At 34.0% G+C, this 15851-nt stretch overlaps 1 protein-coding gene across 5 annotated transcripts in view; it reads left to right on the top strand.

The window, feature by feature from the left end:
* The first annotated feature begins 1592 nt into the window (after positions 1 to 1592).
* Positions 1593 to 15851, top strand: part of LOC106875286 (uncharacterized) — an 80852-nt gene continuing 66593 nt past the window's right edge. For 3 of the 5 annotated variants that reach the window (XM_089354495.1, XM_089354496.1, XM_089354491.1), the window contains exons 1-3: positions 1593 to 1678; positions 10101 to 10275; positions 14700 to 15773. In XM_089354495.1, coding sequence (XP_089210621.1) covers positions 10137 to 10275; positions 14700 to 15773 — 1213 coding nt within the window. In that variant the 5' untranslated portion in view covers positions 1593 to 1678; positions 10101 to 10136. Of the gene's footprint in view, positions 1679 to 2294; positions 2425 to 8416; positions 8507 to 10100; positions 10276 to 14699; positions 15774 to 15851 lie in introns of those variants that run through there. The other 2 variants (XM_089354493.1, XM_089354494.1) reach the window with 2 other exon arrangements.

Raw genomic sequence — 15851 nt, 5'->3', positions numbered from 1 at the left:
AGGTTCTGGAAACACCATTGCCAAGAACGTGCCTAGCTCTCTAAACACTATTGTCAAGAATGGGCGTTTTCATAGCTCTTTAAAACCATTGTTAAGTAAGCAGTTTTGACTCTCACATTTCCAATTCAGGATTACAACGTCAGTGCTTATACAATCTGCAGTGACAGCATCAAAGAAGCATGTGTGTGTTTTGTGTGCGCGCGCGCGTATTTATATAACCATGGATAGTGCAGTAATTGGACAGGTTTGTATAGCATACCATGCACGATCTGGCAGAACAAAAATTATGAGGAAAAAAAGTCGTTAAGAAACTTTTTAAGGGAAAGGGAAGATGATGGTTCTGTTCATTTAGCCAGTTAAATGAAGAGTATTGTTAATGTTGAGTGTTTACATCTAAAAAGACTATGTCTAATAGGAATATTCAAATGCATGAGTATTCCCATACATTTATAACTAAAATGCATGAAACTGCGAATCTTATCTGGTGAGGTGAAGGGGCATCTTCCATCTTGATTTCAGAAACTTGGTTGAGATGCATACAACTTATAAAAATCTCTGATCTCGAGTTTAGCAGGTCGGTGCAGTTCTTTGATCTAATTAAGACGTGTGTTATTTCAGCTATACAACGCTTGCATTTTGTGTCTGTTAATGTGTTATGTCTCTACAGTCTTCCTCTGGATGGTATGTAATGTACTGCAGTTCTTCAGGTCCCTGATATAGCTTGCTAGCTTTGTGCTTTTCCTTTTGTTTGCATACTTGAAAGAAGACTTTTTGAAGTCATCTTCGCACAATACAAGGTTTTTCTTTTGCCAAAACAGAGGCAACTTCAGCCTCATAAACGACTGAGCTACCCATGCATCTATACACTAGCGGGCACGTATCTGGGTTCCTATAGTTGTATTTTGGGGTGAGCATTTTGGTTAGCTTGCGTGAAATGATGCTTTTCATATTAGGACTGCAGTTGTAGGAAACTTTTGCGTCTATGGAACGCTTATGGAAGATATGAAAATATCTTCCAAACATCTTTATATAGCTATCAAAGAAATGTTTATCTATAGGTTAAAATTCCTTGCTAAACCACACAAGATAATCTGCTGAGGCATATGAAATTTATTTCCCCGTTATTTTTGGTAAAAAGCGTGACTATAAATTGAACTTCCAATTTCTTTTACGTATGATAACCTTTCACAAACAAACCGTTACAGAATTCTAATCTAATCTTAATCCAATAACAATACTAATTATCAACACTAAATCTACTCTCAGCTTTTATTCACATCTCTAACTTAAACTTTTAACCCGATACTATCGTTTAACATTAATTCGGCCTAATGCGACGCAGTCCCAGCTCCCACTTCAGTTGTCGTCAGAGCATAAGTTTTTTTTAAAGTATAGCTTAATGAAAATTTGAATACATTAAAAAAAAAAGTCAACTTGGTTGAGATTAATAAAGCAACATTACATTTACCAAAGTCTTGGATAATAAAAGATAATATAACTGGAAGAAAAGAAACGAAAAAAACAACTTATGATTTGGTAATAAATTTTACAGTGGTAAATTTTGTTCTTACACCGGTATTATACAACTAACCGGAAGTAATATGGCAGTCGATCTAACAAGCTGTTATGTTTATGTTGATGCTTACACTTTAAACTGGGATTTTATCGCTTCCCCCAGGTATTTTACATAATTCTGATAACTGTATTATTTTTCTGAAGCGATTAGAATACTCATAGATTCTTTATTGTCGTAAAAACATTTTTGATCTTCGTTATTTTTATATTAAAAAAAAGGGGCAAACATCGTTGTTAACATTTGTTCGTTCCTCATTTTCGTAATTAATCTTTTCATCTAAAATTTCAAGAATATCTGTAAATAAATTTAGCTGAAATTATTGAGAGGAACGGACAGACAATAGATCCGATATTTATTTATAAGTTTTTAACCTAATGCATAAATTGTGAGTTTTTTTTGCGTTTTTTTTTCACCACTGCTATTAATTTTACTTTTGTTTATTATCATAATCGCTTAGCCAGAACAGTAATTGTTGCTCTCGAGTATTTTCATTTTATTATAGTTTTATGTCAAAAGACAACTTTACACCAGTTAGAAATGCTATAAAATATTTAAAAGTAACATTTTGATTTATTTTATAGTTTTCTGCAAAATGGAAAAAGTAATATTTCTAAAAAGTTTAAGAACATAAATGTTATTTTACTGTTAAACATATATTTTCCAAAATTAACGTTTTTTTTTTCTCTGCTCATCTGGTTGTCGATCAACTTGTTCACAGGCATGGTTGAGAAATTTGGTTCGTAACTAAATGGTGTCGGGTTCAATCCTGGAGTTAATCAAAGCTTTGTGAATTAAATTTAGTAGACAGAAGTCCCGAGGAAGCTTGTAAGGGATCCGTTCCTGTTTTGGTTAGTAAATCTAATCAGTTGATCTGCTCTAACACCATCGTCTGCTCCTTGGGTGCATTTAGCGGGTTTAGTCTATTGCGAGCACTCAGGTCAAGTATCCGGTCAGGGATAATTTTATTTCACAAGTCTCCGTGGTCCTGAAAAGTTTCATTGATGCTGCCCTTCCTCTTTTGATGAAGTATCTAAAAAGAAAAACAACGACCCCGAATGATCAGAAAATAGCTCTCAATGCCGCTGTAAACGGAATCTACGTCCACAGATGCAATTGTTTAGCTTCGGGTCAGATCTACCCGGCCAGGCCTATCATAGGCATTCTAACCACATCCACCCCGTTTTTGCTATGCACTGTATATACGCAACTCGACGATTTGGCTGTTATTATTAGTACCTGAGTGACCATGCGGAAACTCTTTGGCAACTTATATGAGAGAGAGAAGGAAATTGTACAAGTTTGTTTGCACTCATGTAAAACAACAAAAAACCTTTATATTGCTAATAGAAAACTGTTATGTCATGCTAAAAGTTGCGTGTTTTTATTTTTGTTATTTAGTAATTAACAATTTTTAAATTTATGAATAAATGAAGATTATTTCAGTGTTGCATTGATTTGCATTTAAGAATTTAAAGTATACCTACACAGTTGTGCCCCACCACCACTTTTGTTTTCTCATAGCTTCCAGAAAAATGAATATTTTTTAATGAAATTTTTACAGATACGTTTCAGATGATGTAGATTTGTGGATGAATTCTGCTCCAAGTACCCCATATAACCTCTTATAACTTTTATTTTGGGGGAATTTTCAGAACTTTTTTTTTGCGAATTTGTGTTCTACCCACAGGAATTCATACGATTATGCAAAAACCGAAAAAAAAAAAAAAAAAAAAAATTATGTGATTTAAATGCTATTTAGCTGTTATTTTTTTTAGCACATCTCACGACCACCTGATACCCTTGTTTGTTTGTCACTCTGATGTTTTTCTATATCTTTCTCCACATAAATACATTTAATGGTCTGTTGCTGGGATTTAAGCAAAGAATTCGGACTGGCTGTATTTTAAACTGATAAAAAAAAAAAAGAAAGAAAAATTCGAAAACTTAAAAAAAAATTCTTAATTTCGAAAAATTAAAAAAATAATGTTCATAGTCGTAGGAACTCCCATGTGTAGAAAGCAAATTCGCAAAACTTTTCTGGAAATTCCAAAAATCAAAAAAGTTCTGAGGGATTATATGGGGTGCTTAATGCCGAATTCTGCCAATTCCGATTATATCGGAATTTGTTTTGAAAAATGTTTTTGTTGGGAGAAGAATTTCGGAAAATTTACACGAGTCGGTTTTATTTCCTCATAACTTTCAGAAAAATGGTTATTTTGTTTTTTTAAAATTTGTACAAATACCTATCAGAGTGTGTAGATTATATCGGAATTTGTTTTGAAAAATGTTTTTGTTGGGAGAAGAATTTCGGAAAATTTACACGAGTCGGTTTTATTTCCTCATAACTTTCAGAAAAATGGTTATTTTGTTTTTTTAAAATTTGTACAAATACCTATCAGAGTGTGTAGATTATATCGGAATTTGTTTTGAAAAATGTTTTTGTTGGGAGAAGAATTTCGGAAAATTTACACGAGTCGGTTTTATTTCCTCATAACTTTCAGAAAAATGGTTATTTTGTTTTTTTAAAATTTGTACAAATACCTATCAGAGTGTGTAGATTATATCGGAATTTAAGACGGAAAAATAATTTCGAAAACAGTTGTGATATGTATCAGTATGTATGTCTGTGTGTCTACCATTTTCCTCATTAAATCTTGATATAATCATAATCTACAAACTCTGCAAGATATTTATAGAAAATTTCATGTCCCTCCACCATTTTTCTGAAAGTTATGAGGGAACAGAGCCGACCACGTGTGGATTTTCCGAAACTCCCATCGGAAAAACTTTTTCACAATAAATTCCGATATAATCGGAATTTACACCATCTGAGGCTAACTTGTAGAACATTTCATTAAAAAATATCCATTTTTCTGAAAGTTATGAGGAAAAAAAGTCGGTGTGGGTTACACTTGTATAGGTAGGCCGAAAATAACTAGGCATTCCTCTAGAGCAGTGGTACTCAACCAAGGCCCATATGCTCCCTGGGGGTCCATATAAGATTTTTGGGGTCCACGCAACAAACTAGTAATTCAGGGATCCACAGTAGTATTTTAAGGGCCTCTGGAAAAATTTTGCTTTCGATGTATGTATTGGTATGTATTGCAAGAAACAGCTGGGCTTCTTTCTCCGACATTTTACATAGTTCAGCCGATACAAGTGAATGTACGAAGCACAAAATAGGAATTTTGAAAGAGGATTCTATAAAACTAGTTTTTAAACATCGAATGGCTATGGTGGGGTCCACCAGAATAAAATAGTAATCAAAGGGGTCCCTAGATCAAAAATGGCTGAGAACACCTGCTTGAGAGTGATTATAATTTATTAATCGATGAGTATTTTAGAGCTGGATATATTCCAATCTGATATCGTTTGATGATTGCATCGTGATAGAATTATTACAACTTTAAAAGCAAAAGTGAAACAAAGCGTATGTATGACTGCAATGACTCTACAGCGATGCAGGGCTATAAATCTCATCTATAAGAGTGCATATTTAATGGTTAGGATGTTGGGTTGACGAACATTATATCGTGTGCAGTATTCTGTGGCCTTCAGCAAGTCACATTATTTCACGCCATTCCAGCCTATTCAGCTGAAAATGAGCACCGGCCTGATGTGGTACATCACTTCTTTCCATCAGCTCTCATATCCTCTAAGGGCGATTTAGCTGTTGTTTTAAGCATATCACACGACCATCTAATACCTTTCTCATTTGTTTGTCAGTCTGAGACAAACAAATTTTCATGTTTTTCATTACTTTTCTCCCCATAAACACATTTATTGGTCCATTGCTGGGATTTAAGCCAAAGATTCGGACTGATCTAAGAACTGATTTTTAAAAGAATTCAAAAAAGTGGGAATTTTAGGATTTAGAGGGTGAGGAAAGGGGTTAAAAATTGAAAAAAAACAAACCCCGCCCCCTAATCGCCTGAATTGCCTTGCGTAGAACCCAAATTGGCAAACAATTTTCTGAAAATTCCAAAAAATAATATAAAGGTTATGAGGGGGTTATAATAGGGTGCTTAAACCAGATTTCAGCCCAGGGTGGTGCGCAGTGGGACTTGGAAGCAAGTTTCTCAGCCACCTCGGATCAACCGGTCGTCGTAAGCGACAGTGTGTCAATCTATTGTTAGTTTTGGAATTGTGGTTATTGTGGAAAGGGAGTTTACACTAAGACAATTACGTTGTGGGAATAGGCACCATAGTCATTTTAGCACACATACACTGGACTATTATATTAATTAAAAAAGAAATTAACGATAGTTCTGTCAAATAATTTTGTCATTCATTGTAGTTATCTGTTATATGTAACTCCTTGAGAAAAAGTAATTATTTGTATATACACCGAGTTTACTATAAGTATTGATATAATAACAATCTTTTTTAGGTTTTCTTTGCGATTTTTTAAATCTCATCCTTACATTGGGTTTTCGCCCATTTTTGTTATTTTAAAATAACTCTTCCAGTTGTTTAGTCTCCGTTTATCATCAGGTGTCAATCACTGAGAAAATATTATCTTTATGTATGGACACTTATTGTTTTAATGCGAATTTTTTTTCACCTCTGTCTCCTTCCTTCCTTCCTTTGTATAAAGTTCTTCGGGTTTCTATGCTTTGAACTTCAGAAGTTCAGAAATTATATATATTGCTTTCATGTTTTGGCACAAGGCCAGCAATTATTTTATCGACCTCAAAAGGATGAAAGGCAAAGTCGGCGGCGTCAGAATGTAAAGACGGATGAAATGCTGCTAAGCATTTTGCCTGGTTGGGCAACGATTCTGCCATTTCGCTTCCTTAAGTTAAAAAAGTATAATATATCTCTATAAAAACAGAAGATTGTTATGGTTTTCGTAATTAGAATGAATAAAGAAAGAAATAAAGACTTGCAGAAATTTTCAAAAATAAATCGGATCTGGTGCTTGAAACCGAAGAGGTAGAACAACAACAACAATAATAATACATTAATTAAAAAAAACAAAACATCATTAAAGTTTTTAAATTATTAAAGGATTTCGAATGTAATCAATCTTAAGAAACTGTTGAGGTTTAGAAGATTTTTTTGAGTTGCAGTAGTTTTTTTGTTTTTATATATAAAATAAATACATTTAGTTTGGATTTGAAGTGTGTAAATATATTTTGTTTACATTTGAAAGTATTGGTTGTTTCATTTTTTTCTGAAAATTAAAAAATGCTGTTGTTTCACTTTCAATTTATTGAGGATGAAAATATTACAAATGCAAATTGAATATAAGATAAGTCAAAAACGAAATGGCTTTTTAAAAACAAATTACAATAGGTGCTGGTTGGCTGTGTGTGGGTAAAAGTTTTCTTCTCACATGGTTCCAGGTTCAGTTCCACTATGTGGCACTTTAGGTAAGTGTCTTCTACTATAGCCCCAGGCTGACCAAAGCCTTGTGAGTGGATTTGGTAGACAGAAACTGAAAGGAGCCCATCATATATTTCGTGTTAATTGTTAACAAGGGAAAAATACACACATCTATTTATATATATAGATATATAAGTACTAGCTGGTGTACCCAGTAATTTCCAAGGGTAAAGATGTTCTATTGAAACGCCTCATTACTCTGATATAAGAAAGCAATATTGTTATAACTGCCACAAAAGGTGTATTTTCCATCACAAAAATGTACAAAAAGCTGTCAGCTGGAGGAGGGGGGGATTGTTGGAGGTTAGTGAGAGACGTTTTCGGAGGTTGGCGAGAAAGATTGTCGGAGGTTGATGAGAGGCAAAGACATTATTCTGATTAGCGAAGGCATCTGGGAAATGTATAACTGCTGTCATTCACAGGAAAACTATTGTTTTACTGTGAAAAAAGCACTGTTGAAGTGTTAAGTGAAACTTGGCAATCGGGGATTGAATCCGCGCTATGCCTGCATGAAGCCACTACAAATGCATTGTGGAATAAAAAATTTATCAAGTGTCATGGAAAAAGTGTAAGTGTAAAAATGCAGAGTTATCAGAGTAATGGGCATTCAAAAAAGTATGTATGTATAGAAATATATGAATGAAGTCTTTAAGGGAAGTGCGATAATGATGTTCAGCAGTTCAAAACTGTGAGTAGTGAAATGTAGAATTAGGTTGGCTGATCGTGAGAATCAAATATTGATCGCTTCGCTAAAATCTGCAGGTGGTATGGGTTATTTCCCTTGGGATGTTTAAATAAAATATTAGTAATATGTTTGACTTGTTGAATATAGTCCTAGAAACCCTTAAATAGACAGGATGTCCATGGCTGGAATACCTGTGATTATAAGTCTGATCAGCCCAGATTGACCTGGGATGTACAGCAATAGTTTATAGAGGTATTCTTACATCAGAGATTTTGTGAGGTGTCTTTTACTTGTTTTTAATGTTGACAAAACAGATTTCCAATTTTACTTTTTATCTTCTAGTTATTTCAGTCATTTGACTGTAGCCATGCTGGGACACTGCTCTGAAGGCTTTAGCTGAACAAATCAACCTTAGCACTTATATTTTTAAGCCTAGTATTCATTCAGTCAGTTTCTTTTGCCAAACTATTAAGTTACAGGGATGTAAACAAACCAAAACTGGTTGTCAAGTGGTAAGGGGACAAACACAGAGACATGCGCGTGTACACACACACACACACACACACACGATGGGCTTCCACACAGTTTCTGTCTGCCACATTCACTCAGAAGGCATTAGTTGGCCTGATGCTATAATAGAAGACACATGCCCAAGGTGCTATGCAGTGGGACTGAACCTGAAACCACGTGGTTGTAAAACGAACTTCTTAACCACACAGTCATGCCTGTATTTTTGTGAATTTCTTTTGTTTCTTGTTTAAGTATACAACAGGACAAGCTATTGGATATGCCTCATTTATTAGATAATGCTCTATTAACTGTGTGTGTCCTAATTAGCCGAAAGGCAAATTATTCATGTGAGTTCGTAGTTTTTTGTTTTTGCTTTGGTATTGTTTTCATGTACTTATTGTTTTATATGTTTTTTGTATAATAGTTTAGTATATACGTATTTCTGTGTATTTGTATATGTATGCATATGTCCATATGTACTTGTTTTGTGAGTGTATCCTTACATGCACAGACAGACACACACACACACACACACACACACACACACAATTGTTGGAACACACAGTTTTCATTTGTAAAATATCTAATTGAAGGAAAGAATAATTGTTTTAACTGATTTGATTACTTGAACTAGTTTTTTTCTTTCTTTAGGAAGACAAATGCAAGACCCTTATTTATCCATTCAATTCAACATTGCTGTTTAGATTCAGTTCAACCCTGTTACAACAAGCCTGTAATTGACCCTGATTTAGGGGGCCTATGCACATTCCATCACCATCTTGTCTTTTATTCGAACATGGCGTATCCCAAACTATATTAATCAACATATCTTTCCTTTTTTTTTTTTATCAAATACGACAGGATGTGATTTGAGAGATATTTAGCTGCTATTTCTAACAAAACAAATGATCACATTTGTTTTGTTAGATCACATTGGTTATTTATGATCACATTAAGAGCCTGCTTAATTGCTGAATTTAGTTGACACTTTGCACTTGCTATATCTCGCATTTAACTGCAAAGAGTTTTTTAGTGCAGTTGAAATGAAGGAAATTAAATGATGTTTTTCACTAGAAATGTGACACTTATGGAACATGCTAGAAATGTTTATAATAAGAGTGTAATCTGTTTCATTTGTTAGAAAATGTCTTAGGTAGAACTTGAGCTGAAGAGAATAAAAATGGTTTCCAGATAGATATCTTGTTGATTTAAGGGATCTTGATAATATGATATAAAGGTATTCATAATTGATTTAACCCTTTAGCATTTAATCTGACCATATCCAGCCCAAATATTCTACCTGGTTTATGTTAAAACTGACCAGATCCGACCTCTTACACTTAACCTCAAAATGTCTTCTCAAAATATTCAAACACATCATTGAAATCTTGAAGCAACAAGATAATGCATGACTAAATTTTATCAATGTGAATAAATAAGCTTTACATTTGACAAAGAAATCAATGCTGAAGGGTTAAGATAAAAGAACATTATATTGACTTAGGATAAGGCTAATTGATAATTAATTTAATCCTTCAGCATTCTGATTAATTTATCAAATGTAATGCTTATTTATCTGCATTTAAAAAAAATTAACCATGTAATATCTTGTAGCTTCAAGATTTTGAAGATGTGTTTGTTTAATTTTAGAATGACATTGTTGGGTAGGTGTAAGAGGCTGGATCTGGCCAGTTTCAGCCCTTCGTCCCCAAAATGCTGGCCTTGTGCCAGTATTTGAAATCAAAATTTTATTATTAGTTACAGTTATTGTGTCTAGTGGACTTATGCTTACCCCGCTCCTTATCCTACAACACTCAATCTTCCATCTATAATATGGCCCACATTAGATGCAGGGCAATATTTTGCCATGTATAGAAATAAAAAAATGTGTATTTTATATGCCAGCAAATATGATAATAATCTTTCAACTTTGTTTTGTAGATTTAGTGTTGTGTAGAAAGCAAGAGAGCTGGAAGAATGACGCTAGATCTGCATACTGTGAAAGAAGACTTTGCTGTTATGGTCCAAAAGGTGCAACCATGGACATTATCACAGTTTGTAATGTGGTTAGATTTGAAAGTTGCTGAATATAAAGTCCATGGCTACATGATTTTGGGTGAGTAACGATTTTATTGCCAGGTTCATATTTATTAGATTAATCTTTTAATAAGAGACAATGTTTTGAGGGTGTCTTGTCTTCATGTTGAGTTTGCAGGGTGGTGGGGAAAGATTGGTAAAAAACAGAGATGTGATGTAAATGTTCTTTACAGGTTCCTTTATTTTATATACCGGGTACAGTGAAGAAAATGTCGTCTCAATTATGCAGAAATGAAAATAACACTGACATCTCATTTTAACATATATTTACCAAAATTACATAAAAATATATTGAAATACTAAAGAGTAAATTTATTCAATAAAATCGCCATTGGCTTGACTCCGGCCTCAGAATCTCCTGCAACTCTTCTAGACGGTCTCCTTGTTTAAGTCGGTGAATGCTGCCATAATCCTTGCCTTCAGTTCATCTTTGGTGTTACAAGGAGTTTTGTTGGTCTCCCGCTCAACTGCTCCCCACACATAATAAAAGGGATTGCAGTCTGGGGAGTTTGGTGGCCAGATGTTAGGGGTGATGTCATTACAGAAATTGTTTGACAGCCATGACTGGATTCTCCTGCTTGTGTGGCATTGTGCAGAGTCCTGTTGCCAGATAGAGGGTGTTCCAGCAACCACTCTCTTGATCCAGGGCAGCACTATCTCCTGCTGGCACTTGATGTAGGCCTCAGTGTTGAGTCTGAGGCTGTGTTGGAAGATGAATGGAGGCATAACGTCGCCATCACTAGTGATCACTCCAAACACCATGATGTTGACTGGAGGTTTCATTTACGTACTGCAGAACTTGCTCTGCCTTTACTGGATTTGAGAAATTCAGCATCGATTTTCTGCCTGCATCATTCATCCTGCCAATACTGCCTTAAAGTGAGTTGAATTATCATGTTAGATCATATTAGGAGGAGACCCACCCAGCAATCAACAGTTTCTCCTCCGAGTAGGCACGTGACCACGGTGGGGCCATAGCATTTATAAACTGTATCATTTGGTCTGCTATAATGAATCCATAAACACATGTAAAACATTCAAGGGTATATTTTCTCTCCCTGAAGATATGCTCAGGTCATATAAATTTAATGTTTACTGAATATTAATTGAAACAGCTGTAAAGGATGATGATTAATTTGCTGTTAATAATAAACAATTATTAACTTCCTAATCTCCATTTTCTTTTTATTATATATATATATGTGTGTGTGTAGAAAGTTGAGAAGGAACATACGAGTTGATATGTATGAGGAAAATAAGACAAGGTTGAAAATACTAAAATAATTTTATCATGAAGAACATTTTAGTACTGGTTTCAGTCATTGTGACTGAAAAACAATTAAATTGTGGAAAAATGAAATGAAATGTTTTTTTAAAAAAAATATATTTCCATAGTTTTCAAATGCAAGGGACATTTTCTTTTTTTTCTGCCTGTCTCTGTCTCTCTTTTTGACTCTTGTGGGTTCTAGGTAGTTAGCAGCAGCTATATATATATGTATATATCTATGTGTGTGTATATGTGAGTGTGTGTGTGTATTAGTTATATGATGTAGATATAAAGATTCCTCCCAGGGGCCATATCGATTTTTTCAAAAATCTGTCATGAGGTTTCCAGACATGAGTTCTACTCATGTGTCAAGTTTCATCAAAATCGTTAGCTAACAACGCCATAAACAAACAAACACCGATTTTCCAACTATGTAGTATATGTGTATATATATATATATATATATATATATATATTGTTGTTAGCTAACTCCTCCTACATCGTTTTATAGATCTTGATGAAACTTGACACGTGAGTAGAACTCATGTCTGGAAACCTCATGACATAAATTGTTGAAAAAAATCAATAATATGACCCCTGGGAGGGATCTTTATATCGGCCTCATATTACTAATTTTTAAACACCCAAGGGAAATAACCCATAGCACCTGCATTTACAGCTGTTAGTTTTTAACGCAGCGATCAATATTTGATTCTCACGATCAGCTGACCTAATTCTGCATTTCACTACTCACAGTTTTCAACTGCTAAACATTATTATTGCACTTTCTTGATGCATGTACAGTTTCAATGCCCATAACTTCGATAATTCTGCATTTTTCCAGTTAAACGTTTCTGATGACAGTACATAAATTTTTGATTCCAGAATGTATTTAATAAATGTGCTCCAATACAATGAACTCATACTTTGAATGCTTAAAATTCTTAAAAAATGGAACCAAACTTCCACACCACATTCAGTTGGGACACCCTGTATCACTTATACTTATTTTACATATCATAATATTTATTGCTTATTTACAGTTCATACAACATTTTCATGAAACTAATTGAGCCACCGAAATTAGAAATATTTTACAGGTTTCACTGTTTATGTTCGATTACTTTGAATATTGATTTTTTGTGTGTCCAATTTCTAAGTTTTGCAGACAATATCACTTTTATACTTTATTTGACACTTGAGTAGAACTCATGTCTGGAAACCTCGTGACATACTTAGATTGTTGAAAAAAATCGATGAGTCAGAGTACTTTCTCGCCAACCTCCGACAATCTCTCCCTCCTCCAGCTGACAGTTTTTGTACTTTTTCATGACAGAAAATACACTTTTGTGGCAATTATAACAAAATTGCTTTCTTATATCAGGGTAATAAGGCGTTTCAATAGAACATTTTTACCCCCAGGAATTACTGGGTACACCAGCTAGTATATATACATATATATATATATATATATATATATATATATATATATATATAATAAATGAAAAATGTATGGTACATAAACAAACGATATAACATATACTGAATGTAAAAACAAACGGGAGACAAACAGAAGGTCTGTAATTCTTCATCAGTTATCGACCAATTGGTAATGTTCAGTTTTGCACCTTTAACACTAAGACTGAGTGCTTCCCAATTGATGGTGCCCAAAAAAGAAATTTCCTTGTGGAGAATTAGGGACGAGAACAATTATCTTAAAAGTATATAAAAGCAAGTTGTCTGTATCATGTTGCCATCTACGCCCGTTAACTAATTTCCGTGAAACTTTGCAAACATGCTAAAGTAGCATCCAGTTTGTTACTAGACTCATTGAAGTTTAATAAAAATCTATAATTGGATGGTTGGAGCTCCTAGAAGGGACCCACATATTTAACCAATATATTTTCCTTTAACAGCCAAGGGAAATAACCCATTCATTTTCCTTGCCAAGGGAAATAACCCATTCATTTTCCTATGTATAATATATGAAAAAATATATAGAATATATAAAAAAAAAAGTCTTATTTTTTTTCGTATGTGTTCTTTCCCTTATACTCAGTTCTTAATTTTTTTTTGTATTTTAATGAAGGTTTTCTGCACCAAAAAGCTAATATACAATTTGAGTAGTAAAATCTCAGTTATATAGATATCTTAATAATTGAACCAGATTAAGCCTTTTGGTACCTGTCCACCTGAAACTGCCTTTGGTACCTGTCCACCTGAAACTGCCTTTGGTACCTGTCCACCTGAAACTGCCTTTGGTTCTATGATACAATTACATGTTTTTTTATATTATCCAAATTCAACACTTCCATCAAAATTTCATGTTTAACTTATATTCCAAACACCAACTTAATATTGGTTTCAAATTTTGGTACAAGGCCAGCAATTTTGGGGACAGGGATAAGTCGATTACCTTGACCCCAGTGCTCAACTGGTACTTATTTTATTGATTCTGGAAGGATGAAATGCAAAATTGGCCTCAGTGGAATTTTAACTCAAAACATAAAGACGGATAAAATGCCACTCTTGGCCGGTGTGCCAATGATTCTGCCAGCTCAACGCTTAACACCATTTTATTATTGAAGCACTTATTTTAATAAATTTTTCATATAGGTACACACGTGTCTGTGTGGTAAGAAGCTTGCTTCCCAGCCGCAAGATTCTGGGTTCAGTCCCACTGTGTAGCACTAGAGCTTTGGGCCAACCATAGCCTTGTGAGTGGATTTGGTAGAAAGAAACTGAAAGATGCCCATCATATATATATATATATATATATATATATATATATATATATATATATGTATGTGTGCGTGTGTGTGTGTGTATGTCTTTGTGTCTGACAACTGGTGTTGATGTGTTTATGTCCCCTTAACTTAGTGGTTCAGCATAAGAGACTGATAGAATAAGTCCTTTGGTCGATTTGTTCGACTAAAACCCTTCAAGGCGATGCTCCAGCATAGCTACAGTCAGATGACTGAAACAAGTAAAAAGACAAAAAAAAAAGGAAAAAGAATCTTTTCAAAATTAATTGAATCAATGTATTTCAACAGAAATATGGTAAGAAAAGGTTTAAAATGCAAAGAATTAGTATTTTTTTATGTAATTAATTTTCTCACTTTTTGAGACCTATTATATTTGTTTTTACTGTATTTTATATAAATTTGTCTTTGTAGATTATGAGGACCGGTTAAACAAGCTTTTTCCTGCTGAACTCAAGAAACACCCTTGCAGAAATGCTTCAACATCTAAGCAATCGGATATAAATACAGCAAAAGCACATTTAAGAACTGCTCCATCGATGATTTCTCCTCAGAGTTCTGTCATCACTTTAGACAGTGACAGTCCTCCCACTACCGTTTCTTCACAAAGTGGATTCTCTCGAACATGTAACACAAACTGTGAATTAGATTCTGAAGTCACACATGTTCAGTTACCCAACCAACAAACCAATCATATTTTCACCCGGAATTCTCAAATTATTGATCTGGAAAGTCCAGCTAGTCCTCCTAGCAGCTATAATTATTCTAGAAACGTATCAAAACCATCTCAGTATTTAGATCATGAAAGTCAACCTAAACTCGTTAACAACAATCAGAAAATTGGTTTGGTACATTCACGTAACATCACATCAAATCAATCCCAAACAAACAATAATGAAAATAATTTTTCAGCAAGTGATCATCATCATCATCATCATCATCAAAAACCACTATTACAAGGATGTGTTGGCAGTGAAGCTGGCGGGCGAGGTATCATAAATATATCTTCTCAGAACGTTGACGGCCGACATGAGAATCAAGCTAACACCAATACTTGTCTCACGAGGGATGAATCACAAATGGAATTATTAATGGATGTTGTCATTGATGAAGACTATTCAACAGACAACTGGAACACCAGTTCTTCCACTACAGTTCAGGATAACACTTCACATAACTTTCAAAGCAATAAAGATAAACACTTACCTTTTTTGTCAGTACCTGCTAAAAGAGGTAACTTTTCAAATTCTAACCAGGTTGTTAATAATAATAATAACAATAATAATAATAATAACAACAATAACAATAATAGTAATAACAGTGATATAATTAAATTGGATTTGGAAAATATAGAATCTGCTAATAATGTGCCTGTTACAGATATTAAAATTGAAGATGTGAAGCATTGTCTTGATGAAGAAAAGTTCTCCCTATTAACTGACAGTGCTAACAACCCTAACGATGTGATACACGCAAACGAATATTCTGGTCAGTATTTTAGTATTTATTTATTAACGATTGTATCAAAGCAAAAGTTCATTTTTCAAATTTCATTTTCATTGCTTT

This window comes from Octopus bimaculoides, chromosome 6, assembly GCF_046866305.1.
Source record: "Octopus bimaculoides isolate indiv1 chromosome 6, ASM4686630v1, whole genome shotgun sequence".
Classification (NCBI taxonomy): domain Eukaryota; kingdom Metazoa; phylum Mollusca; class Cephalopoda; order Octopoda; family Octopodidae; genus Octopus; species Octopus bimaculoides.
Note: the sequence above shows the minus strand (reverse complement) of the source record. Positions and strands in the feature narration are given on the sequence as shown.